This window comes from Ischnura elegans, assembly GCF_921293095.1.
Source record: "Ischnura elegans chromosome 13 unlocalized genomic scaffold, ioIscEleg1.1 SUPER_13_unloc_2, whole genome shotgun sequence".
Taxonomy (NCBI): domain Eukaryota; kingdom Metazoa; phylum Arthropoda; class Insecta; order Odonata; family Coenagrionidae; genus Ischnura; species Ischnura elegans.
The window spans coordinates 4,366,597-4,383,492 of record NW_025791658.1 but is presented as its reverse complement, the minus strand read 5'-3'; the positions used below and the strand labels follow the sequence as shown (position 1 = coordinate 4,383,492).

Sequence of the window (16,896 nt, the reverse complement as noted above, 5' to 3'; positions counted from 1 at the left end):
CATCAACTGAGTAAATACAGTGAAACCTCGGTTAGCGAACGCCTCTGATAACGAAAAATTCGGATAACAACCAAAAATTTTGCTAAAAATTTGCCTCGGATAGCGAACAAAATTTCGGTTAGCGAACAGATATGTAGCGGACATGTTTGTGCTCGTTGCTGTGCGATCACAAATGGATACAACGTAATACAATGTCTACAAGTACTAAAATGCAATACAACACTTATATTCCCTGTAACTTTCACATAATAGCGAGTCAATAGGAGCTAGGAACCTATTATTCCTATTTCCTTTCTTTCTTATGGGGAAAATTGTTTCAAGTAGCGAACATTTCGGATCAGGACCATCCTTCTGGAATGGATTGTGGTCGTTATACGAGGTTCTACTGTAATGGGGAACTCCTAAGAAGAGTAGGAGAGAAGAGAAGCCTCATTAAAGGCTTAACAAGAAGACGGAACAACCTAATAGGCCACATTTATAGACATGATGAAGATAATCATCAAGGGACAAGTAAATGGCAAGAATGGAAAAGGAAGACCTCGACAAAATACATGGAACACATGTAGAATGATGTGAAAGAGAATAAGATAATAACATGTGAAAAGATTCGATAGAAGGACCAGTGATGAGGATGAGCAAATTAGCATGTGAATGAACACAAACACAAACCTTAGAACCACCCCACAAGCGCAAAAGCATGATCATAAAAGAGAATCTGTTCTTATCTATAGTTTATGTATTTGTACAAGCTAAACATCTGCGAAAGTTATTTCATGGAAGGCGATGAGTATTGCAAGGCAACTGTTCAGTTTTCTGATAAATACTGGTGATTCCAGGGCTGCTGTTTCCATTACGAACAGCATAAAACAATAAAAATGAAAGACAATTATTTTTACTCCATTTTTATAGACATAAAAATTGAGTATATGTACGTGAAAATTTCAGCAGAGAATCAGTTATCGTAAAATTCGTACAGCAGGAACACCGGCATGATACATGTAAAACTGCATTATTTCGTGACCCTTACATTATGAACCAAATTACGCCTGAGAAGTACCTAGAAAATGGCATTACAGAAAGAATTATGAATGCAGAAGATTTACTAGGCAAGGCAGGTTGAACGTACAACGTGGCGCGAATAATACGAGGTAACTTCCAAATGCCAAAAACTGTATCTGTTGGTGTAATCAGATAATTGAACACAAGACAAAATTCCTTATCGCCGAATCCCCAAAAAAAGCGTAGGGAGGTTTAGTTTTTGGGATAAATTCACTCCAGCACTCAAGATATAACACAAGAATCTGTAATAGGCGAAGATAAGTAACAATACCATACCCGTATCACGTCCCGAGGTGTAGACCGAAGGAACCTTATAAGTAGCCACGTAAGTATGAAAAATTTACTGAGTTCTATGAAGTATTGAGTAAAGAGAGATGGGAGTTTTACCGTGGCGATTATTATGGCTACTTTCCCTCGAGGATCCAGAGTTCGACAGCACCGATACCACACTTGAAATACCGCTAAAATGACTGATAGACAAATACGAAACTCACCCACTCCCTTCAATGCAGAGGCAGAGATGACGAGTCAGTTCTGATGTCATGTTTATTTCAGCGAATTCAGGCAGGCGTGGATTCCCGGTATCTATCCCCTGTTGGAAGAATTTTTCACGGAGTCTTAATCAACGTAACTGTAATTTAATTTAATGCGACGTCGTACTCAAAACTTACAATCAGTATTCAATTCCTGGCTAGACAAATTCTAATGGACTCCTTAATAATCAGTAATCTGTCAACACTTGTTTACACAAGCAAGGTGTCGAGTTACGAGCTGTGATCGCGCCACCTGCGTGCCGTGAAAGCTCGCCCAAAATATGCTTATGTGATTGCCTGCCACACAGGGGCGAATTAATCCGCGGTTTTTCAAAAATAGTACATTGTGAAACATGTTATGCTCGGTATATTGCTGGCATTTAGTTTTCTCCGGATGGATAGAAATTTATTCCAAATAATTCTCCTCGATGATTTCGTCGGGACTAAGGCATTGCTTCATGGTAATGAGATATTCGTATTAACGTTGATCATATTAATTATTTTAATAATAGTAATAATTAATACAAGAATTATTTATTTATACAAGAATACAATATACATTAAAAAGTTAAATATTGATAAAAGAATACAATGTACAATAAAAGGGTAGATATTAATTCATCCACCTGGGTCCCGCTAAGCCACTTAGACTTATCAGTGGGTTCCACACAAATTTTCGATTGGTACTTACAAAAGTATTCATAAATATACATATATAAAGAATATTATCAAAGAATACATCAAGATATAGTAATTTAGATTAACATATTCCAACCAAAACAGATTTATAATTTTACATAGTTTGATACAGTATACACAAGAGAGCTGCAAACAATCACTCTTACTGAATTTAGAAATGTTTGAAAAATAGCAATTTCATATAACACAGAAATGTTACTATATCCTAAAGTAAATGAATTTGTTTCAATCATCCCCAATTTTTAAAATCATTTTCCAACCATTCCTTAATTCTTTTTTTTTTTCTCTTCTTGTTCTTAACTTTAATAGGTCTTCCGGTATTTTATTAAAAAATTTTGGTACCATTACCGCAAAGGTATCATTACCCAATGTTGTACTTTTCAGTGGTGCAGTGTATTTTCCACAAGTTCTCAACTTTTCACAGTTCTCTATATGACGGATTTTTTAAATACGAATTACAAAAATAGTTACAAAAATGTCTACTGTGTAATTTCTTATTTCCCATAGGATGGACGACTGGACCGAAAGCATGCAACTGGCAAAAAGGCAGCCTCCTGAATGCACAGACGTGTATGACGATGGAATTAGGTAAGAGCGCTTCCATGAGTAACTTCTTGAAATGAGGGCATTATTACTGTTACTATTACTTTAAAGCAGGCCCATGCTGACCCTACCCAGGTAGCAAAAGGATTACATCTAGATGTAATACGTATCATAGTATACACTGCATACATATTATATCTGTATAAAATACATGCAAATGTCCTCTACCCCACAGATAATATCTAGATATTACACATATTATATCTGCTGCCATAATATGGATTTTATATAGATTAGATACGTATAACTCGTCGTAAATTTGTAAAGTATGTAAACATATCTTATCTTCCCTATCAATGACTGATCTCTCCCAACAAAGGATTAAAACAGACCTAAAACTTATTCACAATATTCTAAATTCACACATTGATTGTCCTGATTTGCTTTCATCCATCAATTTCAGAGTGCCTTGCCGACCCACTCGTACACATTCCTTACTCCATACACCTATCCCTAGACTATCCCTTGTTAAGCGCTCACTCCAACACTGCCTTTGCTCCCTGCTTAATTCATTACCAGCCAATATTGGTTCCTTTTTTCTGCCTTTGAACTCATTTGTCAAACTCGCCATGTGCCATTCCTCGGCTAATAAATAAACCTCCCTTTCCTCGTGCTTACTATTTTGTTCTTCACTGTCATATGCCCGTGCTCATTGTTCAAATTTTTTATGTTCAAATTTTATGTTTGTTACTGCGTCACTATAAATTGGCAGAAATGCTGTATGTGAGCAACTCCTTAAATAAATACATAAATAAAAAAATAAATATCTTATACATATCTGATGATCCCTGGTTACGGCGTAAGGATATTATTTGTATATTTTAAAGATTCTGGTACACATCAAGGACCATGATAATCAGATATGTATAAAATATGTATATTATACAGATTTGCAAATCTGTATACCAATCATGTATTTCTAAATCTTAAAAATATACAGATATAATCCTTTTGGTGTTGGTACTAGGGGAGCCGATTGGTCACCGGGTTGTATCCCAGTGCACCCTCCCTATTAATAATAATTAATAAAGTTCTTTCAAATAAAAGACAATTTTGAATAATTATTCATTTTGGTAGAAACCCTAAGAATGGGGGTAACCCTCCTAGAGATAAAATTACTAAAAACAATGTGAATTTTAATCTATTATTTATCTTTAGAGAATGGGTAAGTGAAATTAGTATTTTATTATAATAAGAATTTAATGTTGTTATAATTATATATATTAATAATGCCTGGAAATGTTTGGCGCCCTCCTGTTCCGAAACTGACAAATTTTTACAGTCAGAATACCAACATTGAGTGGTTAACATGATTTTAACCGTTTCCTGCCGGCGCCTACAATATGAAAACGCTTTCGTGCTACGAGTAGCATGAGAATATTTTAAACCTCTCTTTACGGAGCTCTTTTTTGGGGTGGAGTTACCCTGGTAGTTTCGTCCCTCAGAATTAGGACACAGATAAACCCATCCCTTCACCTTGCCACTGGACTTCACCCTCTAACACTATCATAGCACAAATTCACAGTCAACTTAATGCATTACCAGTGTTTTCTTAAACGAAATATTGTTGTTGATTTTAAATGATTTACTCTTCTAAAAGAATTTCTAACGTTTTTTTAAGCATTGTGGAATTTTAAACGGGTTTCCAGCGTTAATAACAACAAAGTTAGTAAATATAAGGTAATAAGACTATATAAATCCGAAAGTCCGTTATTTTTAACACTAAAATTCCGTTTAAAAATTGCTTGGGCACAGAACAAAATGAAGAATTCATTTCAAAGTATATAAACATAGTAGTATGTAATAAAACATATCACTGAAAAAATGATTGAAAACGTAACTACTATGCAACGGATTCCTGCGTCATAAATGGTGGGAGGGTCGGGCTTTGTTGCCTAGGAGTAGCCCTGAGGACTCGCTAAGCTGGGTTTCAGGCTGTGCCTGAATGCTTCCAGCAATAGGGTAGTTTCCTTCATCAAAGAAAACGAAACCCTGGTGAAAATGAACTGTTCGCTTAACTGTTCATAAGCTGTGCACGTACTGTGCAAACGGTTCACAAATATTCTGGGCCGTTCATGAAGTGTTTGGGAATTGTTCGCACGCTCTAACCTGGTACCCACGAACGGCCCATGAACGGAACGTCTTGTGCACGGCTCCTGCACAGTTGGACATGAACGCTTCCTGAACGCTTCATGAACATATATTTTAGTTCTGCACATTGTCTCCACAATTACTAAATGAAATAATTTATCCATGATTCACTATTTTACATAATTGATCATAAGGAAAACAACCATTATTGTGTTCATAATTTTCTATGCAAAATTAGTATCAGATATTGACTTAAAACTTGAAAAATTTCCTGGGCTGTTCATGAGGTGTTTGGGGATTGTTCTCATGCTCTAACCTGGTACCCACGAACGGCCCATGAATGGAACGCCTTGTGCACGGCTCCTGCACAGTTGGACATGAACGCTTCATGAACATATATTTTAGTTCTGCACATCTCCTCCACAGTTACTAAATGAAATAATTTAGCAATGATTCACTATTTTAAATTATTGATGATCATTAACATATTATCATGAATTAAGGAAAACAACCATCATTGTGTTCATAATTTTGCTAGCAAAATTAGGATCAGATATTGACTTAGAACTTGACAAATTTCCTAGGCCGTTCATGAAGTGTTTGGGAATTGTTCACACGCTCTATCCACAAAAGGCCCATGAACGTCTTGTGCACGGCTTCAGCACAGTTGGCCAAGAACGCTTCCTGAACAGATTATTAAATTCAAGAGCCCAACCCATTTCTTCCACAGTTACTAATGGTAAAATTTAATTAATGCTATTCATGATTCACTATTTTGCATAAATGATAAGCATGAATTAGAAGAAACATGAATGAGTGCATTATAAGGGAAGACATTTAAAATTAGGGCTAATATGTTCAAAAATTCAAAAGTGCTTTAACTGTGTGTGAATGTTTATGCTGAGTTATTGGTGAAATGTGCAAAAATTGCCAAATTGGTATAATGAGGGTAATATATATTTACATTGACAGTTTTAATAAAAGTGTAAATATTTAAGTACAAATGTTTTGAGGTTGCTATGCATTTACAACAATAATGTGAGCAAAGTAAATAAAGTGGTGAATGTGTGACTTTCAAATACAATCCTGAGCTTGTGCAATAACTAAAAGTACTGCAAATAACCCCAGAAGATTGAAAATATTAATTCCCAAAGACTTGAGAGCTCTTCCTGAACAGTTTAGTTTCATTGGTATGCAACACTTCAGTTCAGCCTAGCTACAGTTTGTAAACATATCTACCACAGCTTCCTAATCAAACACTGGTATTATTAAATGGATTTCTTTTTCTTGACCTCAATTATTTAATGATGATTAATGTCTTGGTGTATAGGTCTGAGAATGATATACAATTGTTATGAATGATAAAGGTTGCATACCTGGTGAAAATAAATTGTTCAAGAACCATTCCAAAAGTGTGACACAAAATGTTCAGAACCTGTTCCCGAAGTGTTCATGAATTATCATTGAACCGTTCACGGACTGTATTTTGGCCCATTGAACCGTGACGAACCGTTCCAATAAGCTATTCATGGGGTATTTTCCTGCTGTTCATGAGGTGTTTTCAGATGTTCATGACGCATTCTTTTAACTTTACAGGAAGTGTTTACAATTATACCAATGATGATTAATGTCTAGGATTGCAGGTCACAAAAAATACAGAAAGAATGCAATTGTACACAAATGTAAAAGAAGAGACAAGAATTTTGGCATATTATGTATGTAAAATTGAATTCTATTTACATATATTCTTTTATTGTAACAAAACATTGTAATAACCTTTCATTCCTTTATGCATAGGCTGATTTAGGGGGGGGGGCAGGTGCCCCCCCCTAGACGCTTGAAAAATAGACAAGATTTTTAGTATTCTTTTTGTTTAATTGGGAGTCTCAATCATTTACGTAATTTTATATTAATAAGTATCTTGTTAAGATAAAGAAAATATATTGTACAGTAATTTTTCTATGCATATTGTTACCCTTTAAATCTCAAATGTGAGAAGACTGTTTGCCTGTCACACCCATGTGCCCCTCCCAGAAAAATATCCTGGATTCACCCTTGCCTTCATGTATCAATTTAATGTAACCATTATCATTCATAGCCCAGAATAAGGTATAAGGAATATATCGAAATGTTGGTAAACAATTTTGCATATTATTCTCACAATTGTTATTTACACAATTATTATTGTCAGACCTACACTTCGAGATGTTAATCATCATTGGTATTATGGTAAACGCTTCCTGTACAGTTAAAAGAATGCTTCACGAACATCTGAAAACACCTCATGAACAGCAGGAAAATACCCCATGAATAGCTTATTGGAACGGTTCATCACGGTTCAATGGGCCAAAATACAGTCCGTGAACGGTTCAATGATAGTTCATGAACACTTCGGGAACAGGTTCTGAACACCTCATGAACAGCTGGGAAACACCTGCTGAACAGCTTATTGGAACGGTTCGTCACGGTTCAATGGGCCAAAATACAGTCCGTGAACGGTTCAATAATAGTTCATGAACACTTCGGGAACAGGTTCTAAACACTTTGTGCAACGCTTCCTGCACAGTTACAGAACACTCCATGAACAGCTGAACACCTCATGAACAGCTGGGAAACGCCTGCTGAACAGCTTATTGGAACGGTTCGTCACGGTTCAATGGGCCAAAATACAGTCCGTGAACGGTTCCCGAACAATTCATGAACACTTAGTGAACAGGTTCTGAACACTTCGTTTAATGCTTCTTGAACGGTTCCTGAACAGTTCATTTTCACCAGGGAAGGCATTGATTGCGATTCGTTACCCACTATTAGTGCATTCATAATATAAAAATCATTTGGTTTTATAAATCCCAGTTTAGACGAATAGCAATGGTCAATTTTATCCTCATTTGAAAAAGGCCAGATTGGCGCCCATGCGATGCCACTCCACGTGACGTCACAGGGACCTAGTTTCTATACAAGTAGATAGGAGTTTAACATGTCTGAGATTACCAATGCATGCATGAGGCACAGAGCTCAGGGAAACATCTCATAATAATCACCAATTAAAACTGCCTACGGCCGGAAAGTTTCCTTCAGTTGATAAGGTATTAATAATCCTTATTTAAGCCAAGCGCTGCCTGCTAGCAGGGTACTCTGCTACCTGCAAGCATCCTGCATCACAGTGGTGCACATATCTACGCCCCAAGGTCACCTCCCACGGCGGCAGCCCGAACCAGAATGACGTCACACGGGCTTTTCCCAGCATTCATACTTTGCCATCGGGTTTCATGCGTGCTTGAAAATTTTCATTTTTTTTTTAATCGCAAAAATAGATATCGTCATTTAACAATCTAATTAAGGGTGTAATACATCCAGCAGGAGTAATAATCTTTCGCTCTAGTCAATGAAGAAATAAGAGGAAACCACCCTATTCAATGGTAACATATCATACATAAGCTAACATCAGGGGACGGAGAGTGCATGAATTTTTCTGCTTTCATTGGCTGGACAACCTTGAGTGCAGTAGATTCCGTTTAATGGGTCCACCGTTTACTTGGGTAGCCGCTTAATTGGGGCAAATCTTGAAGAACAGAACACAATAGAGGAATATCCCAGAGTATTCTACGCTTAAATGGGACAGCATGCCGCTTTATTGGGCCATGAGTCGGCGACGTAGACACTACACTCGCGGCTAAATTAAATTTTTTTTGTTTTCAGAATACTATTTTAAAATATTTTCCTCCTTTGATTTACTCTTATTTTTCACAAATGTTCCTATTCTTGCCCTATTTTGAAACCTCTTGTTGTTTTACTATCCACAATAGGATAGGACTTTTCGTTAATAGGACTTAGTTAAAGACACTCATTCAGCGTCGCCCGAGGCTATGAAAAATATTTTTATTTAAATTGCTATAATTTTTAAAAATGTTAATAAATTAACTAAACTTGCTGATTAATTAATCAAATTAATATTTTAATAAACTTATGTTGCATTGTAAACATTCTTTAGTCTTCTTTCTATCATTTGAACGTTTGATTATGCCCATATACGGGATAGTTCGCCTAATTGAGGCAGCCGCTTAACCCTTTCGAGACCGCGGAGTTTTCGTCTTAGCTTGACTGCTGTACCGCTCCCCAAGAGACTCTTCTTTCTCGTGGTACGGAGCATTTTTGGAGGGCATTCGTTGAGAAGGGTCTCGCTGAACCTTTTTCGACCCCTCCACGGGTGGACTCCGTATTATCTCGGACTCAAAGAGTAGTTGTGCTCCCTCCTTTCCGGGTTTACGACCATACCTGCGGCATTGGTTCGCGGTCAACTTATGTATTGCTTATATGTATTTAGCAAATGGATAATTGTTGCTTGCACGTAAATTACAGACATTGAATATAATTCCTCATTTTTATCTGAGCATTGTCAAATTTTAAACGAAGTTCTAAGGCCATTATCAAAGCATTTAACGCAGCAACAATTTCCATGTTGATGTTTATACATAACTCGAGATATAAGTTAATATTTGTCGTAGAATTTCGTTTAAAAATTGTAAACGCTACTCAAAAGACAAACAATTCAATTCTTAGTTTATATTTCTTGAGAAATGAACAAATATTTATTTCGAAAATTGACTCTATAAACAATTGTATGACCGCTGTCCCTTACCGCTGAGAGAGGTTATAAAAGACGAAGGGTCCGGGTACCTGCTCCCGGATTCGGAGGGTTAATCCTAAACTCCGAAGCGTTGGGTCCCGAGACAAAGGCGACCTAAACCCACGACCGTCCTGAAAGGGGGAGAGCTCGAAAACGTATATATACGGGTTTCGTTTTCTTGACCGGGAAAATCTCACACGTATATATACGCCCGTGGTCTCCCGGGTCAGGAAACGTCCACACGTATATATACGTGTACGGTAGGGAAAAGGTTAATTATGGCAGAGTGCACAAGTCCCCATATCTCCCAATTGACCGTAATCTAATCATTTCTCCATCGTCTGCAGTGTCTCCAATGGGAGCGGCCAGGATTTGGTGCTGGGCGTCATGAGCATGGTGAGAGACAGGGAGAAGGAGACGCGGGCGCGCGAGATGCAGTTGCGTGAGCGCATGGACAAGATGATGGAGGGCCAACGCACACGGCTGGACGAAGAGATACAATATGAGCGCGAGGCGATGAGACGCAGGAACGAGATGGAACAAACGTGAGTTTTGTGAAGAGAAATTCAACACTTCATATTACAGCAGACTCCCGATTATCCGGCTGCGGTATATCAGTTTTTTTGGATTATCCGTGTAGTGGATTATCCGTTTTGCTGATTATCCGTGCGAGATTTTCCACTCACCTTCAATATTTTCCGCGATCTTTATGAAAAAAATAAAATCGGACTGAAATTCATCGGAATTACTGCATTAATGCTGGGATGCACCAGTCTTATTACTTCCGTTAGAATCCCCTTCGTAAAACGAAATGATCACGCACTAGCTGCATTTACGGTATCACAATGTTCTTATTTTCCAAGCCTCGCAGTGCACGACCGTGCTTGGTGATCACGGATACACCTCCCGCAGTGAATAGTACATACGTACATAATAATTAATTTAAGTATATAACCATAACTCAGAAATTACACCTAAATGGGATTTTTACATTAATCAGGATAAACCATTAAGCAGTAATATTTCAAGATGGAAGTCACACGGCACTGGGTCGGAATTGCACGGCGGGTGATCGAAAATGTCCCATTAAAATTGCTCAAGGAGCAGTTGGGCTGTATGAGCACTGAGATGGCAGACATTGTCATGGATCAGAACACTTCCAGAAGTCAGCGTGTCTCTTCTTTTGTTTTGAATGTAAATGGACGTAATGTTTCCAACTGTTTCACATACTAGCCACTGTACATTTTTCAAATTCTCTTTTATTGGTGCCCATGCGATGCCACTCCACGTGACGCAATTTATGTACGAGGGTCATGATCAGAAGACAAAGTGATTGGACGAAAATTATTTCGCATCCAAACATCATGCACACTCGTGGTGTGCTTTCGTCGCAATCGCCTTGGAGATAGAGGAATTGGTCGTGCCTGTGGACCAGCTTTACTATACCTCCTTCAAAGGATGTTGCCATTTCCTACGAATTTTGCCATTGTCATGAAGCTCATCGTCCGTTTGAAAACGCTTCCATCCAAAACCACATCTTCATTTCAGCGTAAAGATGGAAGTCCCCCTGCACTAGGTCTGTATTGCACGGCGGGCGATCGAAAATTTTCCATTGAAATTGCTCAAGGAGCAGTTGGGCTACATCAGTGTTGAGATGACGGGCGTTGTCATGGATCAGAACAGTACCTTAAGTGTGCATGTTTTAAATGGGAATGGGCATAATGTTTCGCACTCTATCCAAAGTGTTTTAAAACACCTTTCTCTTTTATCGGTATAAAGGTCAAGACATGTCAATGCTGAAGCTATTCGGTGAGTATTTTAGCTGTCCCTCCGCGGTGCACACTTGGTGGAATAATCAATTGAGGCAGTGTAGTTAATGAGATTGCTGCTGACCTTAAACTAACAGGTTACGGTCAGAATTGATTTGAGCGTGTGGCGCGAAGGACGCGCAGTACCCGCCTGTCGCTTGTATGTTGTTTTTGATGAGCTGTCATAGCACGAATAAAACAAAAGAGGTTCCTCTAGTCGGCCTCAGTCTACGAGTTTTCGCCCACCGCGTGTTTTAATGAGTTTACAAAAGTCGCCACCCGTGTCGCTGACGGGGAAATTGATCCGAAATTCGGGGAGAAAAAAGTTATATTAAGGGGTGTAAACAGATATTTTTACATGCAATGATGTGATCTATTAAATTCAGTACTTTTCAATGCTATACCTCGCCGTGACAAACAGTATACGTACTGCAAAGTATTAGAAAAAAGTGGATCGCATCGCACTCATCACCGCGCCGCGGACATTTTTGAAAACCGATTAAAATGCGACGGAAGTGGCAACAGAAATAGCCTTATTCGGGATAGATTCGGGCCTCCTACATGCAATCTCAAAGTAGCCGGGATGGCAAGGGAAACTAAACTAAAACGAAGAATGATCGTAGGCTTTCCCGGCGTACAGAATAGGGTAGTTTCCTATTATTTTTTTAATTGCCTTAAATCGAAAGATTATTACTCCTGGAGTACGTATTTCACGCTTTTAGATTTTTGAACGACAATATCTATTTTTAGCTTATGTGTGAACAGTGAAAATTTTCCAGCACATGAAAATGCGACATCTAAGTATGGCTAAGTAGAGACCGTGTGACGTCATTCTGGTTGCAGCTTGATGTGAGACTATGAGCGCCGCTACAATCCAGGCTGCTAGCAGGTAGCACTTGGCTTAAACAAAGATTATTAATACCTACGTAGGTATTAATACGCATTTCACGCTTTTAGAAATTTGGGTCATTCCATGTCAGTTCACCCAGGCATGGCACCCACCGACTCGGATTTTAATGAAATTTTTGTCACTAGCTGCTATCACCTATCTAATGACCCATGTAAAATATTTCCTCTCTCACTCTCATAGTTTGCAAGATATGAGGAGTCGAAGTTTGAGATGTTGGCTCAGAAGTGGTGCTCGTGGGAGTCAAATTCCAGAGTGCAGGGCACAGGGTAAAAATTCATAACTCAGAAACCACATAATATATTTGAATGAAATTTTGACCCCTTGTCTATCCAAGTACATAGCTTCCATAGTAATATCTTTTATTCCCCTTGCATTGTTATGTTAGCCAAAATGATGTCAACAGTTGTTAATTAGCCGATTTTTTTAGCTCAAAAACATTACTTCATATTTTCAGAATTATCACCAAAAGGCACAGCAGTTAACTCATCCAATTTTTTTTAAATTGAAGGTTAATATGTGCTCCAATATACTGTGAAATAAAAATGGTGGTGTTTTGACTGCCACCATGAGTATTTCAGGTTTTACTTTTTTTTCTGCCCCCGTGAGAGGGATTTTGGACACGTACTGTAAGATAATAAGTATAAATGTATCCATACCTTCATGAGGATATATTTGAAATATTGGTCAGTAAATGTAAGACCAAACACGTAGTCTAGTGAATGTGGCTCTTGTTCATACAATTGTTTTTAATAACAATACTTGTCGTGTGGCAGCTGAGGGGAAAAGAGTCCAAATGGCTCAGAAATGTGAAATGATGCTTTTTTTCCTGGAATTTACCCATTTTTCAAGTGTTTCATTTATGGAAAAATTGGTATCAAAATACATTAGACTCTTACTGTGCATTAGAGGATAAATGGAAATACTAATTTAAATAAAATTATTTAAATAATACACTTCAATGTGTTTAAGGCATCTCCTGAACATCTCTGGAGGCTCTCACAGGCAACTAGACGCTTAACAGTACCACCAATTCCATCACATGGGGATTTTCCATGGCTTGTAGCAAAGAATGTCCATGATGACATTAAGGAGAAATCCTGGTAATGCTTGCAAAGATTGAGAAATTTTTTGCAGTTCTTGTACCGTCCTGCACAACCATCACTAAAGTAACTCAATTTTTTGACTAAAGTAAATTTTTCCTTAACAAAGCAAAATATTATTTGTTGGGTTTCATAAACAAAAGCTGCATCATGCTCATGGAAATATTTTACATGGGTCATTAGATAGGTGATAGTAGCTAGTGACAAAAATTTCATTAAAATCCGAGTCGGTGGGTGTCATTTTGAAAATTTCTGGGTGATTTGACGTGGAATGACCCGATTTTTAAATGACAATATCTATTTTTCACGATTAAATGAAAAGCGAAAATTTTCAAGAGCGCGAAAACATGACGGCTAAGTATGAATGCTGGGAAAAGCCCTTATGATGTCAGTCTGGTTCCCGCTGTCGCCGTGTGTGGTGACCTTGGGGTGAGGATGTGTGCGCCGCGGCAATGCAGGCTGCTAGCAGGAAGCAGAGTACCCTGCTAGCAGGTGGCGCTTGGCTTAATTATGGATTATTAATACCTCATCAAAGGAAGAAAACTTTCCGACCTTAGGCAGTTTTAATAGTTGATTATTAAGACATGTTTCCCTGAGCTCTGTGCCTCATGCATGCATTTGTAATCTCAGACGATGTAAAATTCCTATCTACTCGTATAGCATGTAGGCCCCTGTGACGTCACGTGGAGTGGCATCGCATGGGCGCCAATCTGGCCCTTTTCAAATGATGATAAAAATGGACCATTGCCATTCGTCTGAACCGGTATTTCAAAAACCAAATAATTTGTGTATTATGAATACACTATCTTATCAAATGAAGGAAACTTTCCGACCTTAGCCAGTTTTAATAGGTGATTATTAAGACATGCTTCCCTGAGCTCTTTGCCTCATGCATGCATTGGTAATCATAGATGATGTAAAACTCCTATCCTCTTGTGTAGAAACTAGGTCCCTGTGACATCAAGTGGAGTGGCATCGCATGGGCGCCAATCTGGCCTTTTTCAAATGCGGTTAAAATTGACCATTGCCATTCGTCAAAACCGGTATTTATAAAACGAAATAATTTGTATATTATGAATACACTAATGGTGGGTAACGATCGCAATCAACGCCTTTCGTTTTCTTTGATGAAGGAAACTACCCTATTCATCAGATGGACATATATGTGTATGTGATTTTAGCACAGTAAGTCCTTGGCATGCAAACAAGTTGGGTTCGTCAAAAAAGACATCAAAAAGTTTGGTACTCGACAACTTGCGGTCAGAAATTACTTGAGCGTGTGGTGTGGAGGATGTGCAATTGCCCTTCATGTGCAGAACCTGCCTGTCGCTTGTATGGTGTTTTGCTGAGCTCTCTGAGGTTGAACAAACTTCCTCCCTCGTATCAACCTTACTTAGATAACTGATTAACATCTTCTGCTGCTTTGCTTACCTCCAAAAAAAAATGATCATAGAGTAGATTCCGTTTAATGGGTCCACTGGTTACTTGGGGCAGCCGCTTAACCCTTTCGCTGCTACAAGCGGGAATACCCGCAAAAAACATTATGGTTATTGCCTGCGACATGCGGGGATATTCCACGACTTTCAAAAAACTTTTCCTTTCAACACGACATACGGGTAAATATCTACGTTTTCGAAAAACCCTTCCTTTGGTCGTAGGTGCTGTCATCTGCTCGAAATTCTAGCGGAAGTACGTCCATTCGTGCGGCGACATTCAGCGACGTCAAATGAATGATTCAATTCATTTTTTTCTGGCTAATAGGCAAAATAATGGAACCGATGAAAAATCTATTGAAGCAGCAAAAGGGTTAATTGGGGCAGATCTTGAAGAACAGAACCCAAAAGAGGAATATCCCAGAGTATTCTCCACTTAATTGGGACAGCCTATGCCGCTTTATTGGTCCACAAGTTGGCGACGTAGACTCTGTACTCGCGACGAAATTAAAATTTTTTGTTTTCAGAATACTATTTTTTATTTTCCTCCTTAGATTTACTCTTATTTTTCACAAATGTTCCTATTCTTGCCCTATTTTGAAAGCATTGTTTTTTTATAGTATCCGCAAGAGGATAGGACTTTTCTTTAGCAGGGCTTAGTAAAAGACATTCATTCAGCATCGCCTGAGGCTGTGAAAAATATTTTTAGCTAAATTGTTATAATTCTTTAAAATGATAATGAATTAACTAAACTCGCTGAGTTATTAATCAAATTAATATTTTAATAAACTTGTGTCGCATTATAAACATTCTTTAGTCTTCTTTCTATCATTTCAACGTTTGTTTATGCCCATATACATGACAGTTCGCCTAATTGGGGCAAAGTGCACAAGTCCCGATATGTCCCAATCAACCCGAATGTACTATATTTCCTTGCTCAGTTCGCAGGCAAACCGCGAGAAGCGTTCCCGCGAGTGGGAGGATCGCGTGATCGCCGAGGTGATGCGCAGGGAGGAGGAGTTGCGGCGCAGGGAGCAGGACTTCATGGAGCAGTGGGAGACGCAGCGCACGCTGGAGAAACTGAGGGCGCTCAGGCACGAGGCCGACATCCTGTTGACGGAGCGCGCCATAAGTCGCTTCCGCTTGGATATGACGGAGGGGGAGAGGCGGAGGAAGCTTCAAGGGATCAAGGACACTGCCTTCTTAGCAATCGTCCTCTTGATAATCCTCGTCTTTGCCATCACCGTCGTATTCTTTTAATCACTAAGCTGTAGGGAAATGTACCTCGTATATAGCTTAGCTGTTACACTGTCCCCCGTTCTATTTTTGCCTAGAGTATACGTTTCTGCCTTTTGCTGAACCTTTTCAAGCTTCAAAGATTCATTTTTACAATGGTGATCCTACACTAAACTTCATTTTTTCCCCCTTGAAGGTATGCCCCCTTGAAATCTTGGTGAAAAAGAGTCGAAAACATGCGTAACTTTAAAATGCCTTAAAACAAAAAGTATATAAATACTACCTTTTTTATTTTTTTGTTGAAAGCAGAACATTTAAACTACCCACTGAGAAATTTTAAAGAAAATAGAAGGAGGCCTTTTTTAGTAATTAACTGTTAAATAATGACTAATTTTCATTGTTTAAACAAGTCCTATTTGTTTATTATTGCTTCAAATGATTTTTAAGTTATGCCAGAATGTGCATAAATGAATTCTCTTCAAAATAGAACAATAACCACTGCTTTACGGGCCATGGTTCTTTAGTAATCAGCATTTATGTGATTTTTCATTTTTTACTCTTGAGGCCTGACTCTGCAATGTTCAAAGGATAGTAACTTTATAACAGTACAGTTCTGAGCTGAGATAAAGTCATCATTGTTCATCATAAGGATACTGCTTTCACATATATAACTTTCAGAGAAATCGGTGTTGGTCACCTGACATGATTTTGCACTATCTGCTGTAACGTTTTTAATTATCCACTACTTACTTAACAAATAATTTTATTACACTTCATAAACAAGCTCTATAATTTGA

At 38.3% G+C, this 16,896-nt stretch overlaps 2 protein-coding genes across 4 annotated transcripts in view; one reads left to right on the top strand and one right to left on the bottom strand.

Annotated features, from left to right (window-relative positions):
• LOC124172643 overlaps positions 1-1,854 on the bottom strand; it is a 32,548-nt gene extending 30,694 nt beyond the window's left edge. For all 3 annotated transcript variants that reach the window (XR_006868229.1, XM_046552090.1, XM_046552089.1), the window contains exons 1-2: positions 1,731-1,854; positions 1,554-1,651 (exon numbers count right to left, since the gene is read on the bottom strand). The gene's annotated coding sequence lies outside the window, so the exon portion shown is untranslated. The remainder of the gene's footprint in view (positions 1-1,553; positions 1,652-1,730) is intronic.
• Positions 1,261-16,295, top strand: LOC124172644 (trichohyalin-like). Its single transcript, XM_046552091.1, has 4 exons — positions 1,261-1,384; positions 2,799-2,879; positions 9,960-10,157; positions 15,805-16,295. Exons 2-4 carry the CDS (start codon positions 2,800-2,802, stop codon positions 16,121-16,123), a joined length of 597 nt encoding a protein of 198 aa, XP_046408047.1. The 5' UTR covers positions 1,261-1,384; position 2,799; the 3' UTR covers positions 16,124-16,295.
• The last annotated feature ends 601 nt before the right edge of the window (positions 16,296-16,896 follow it).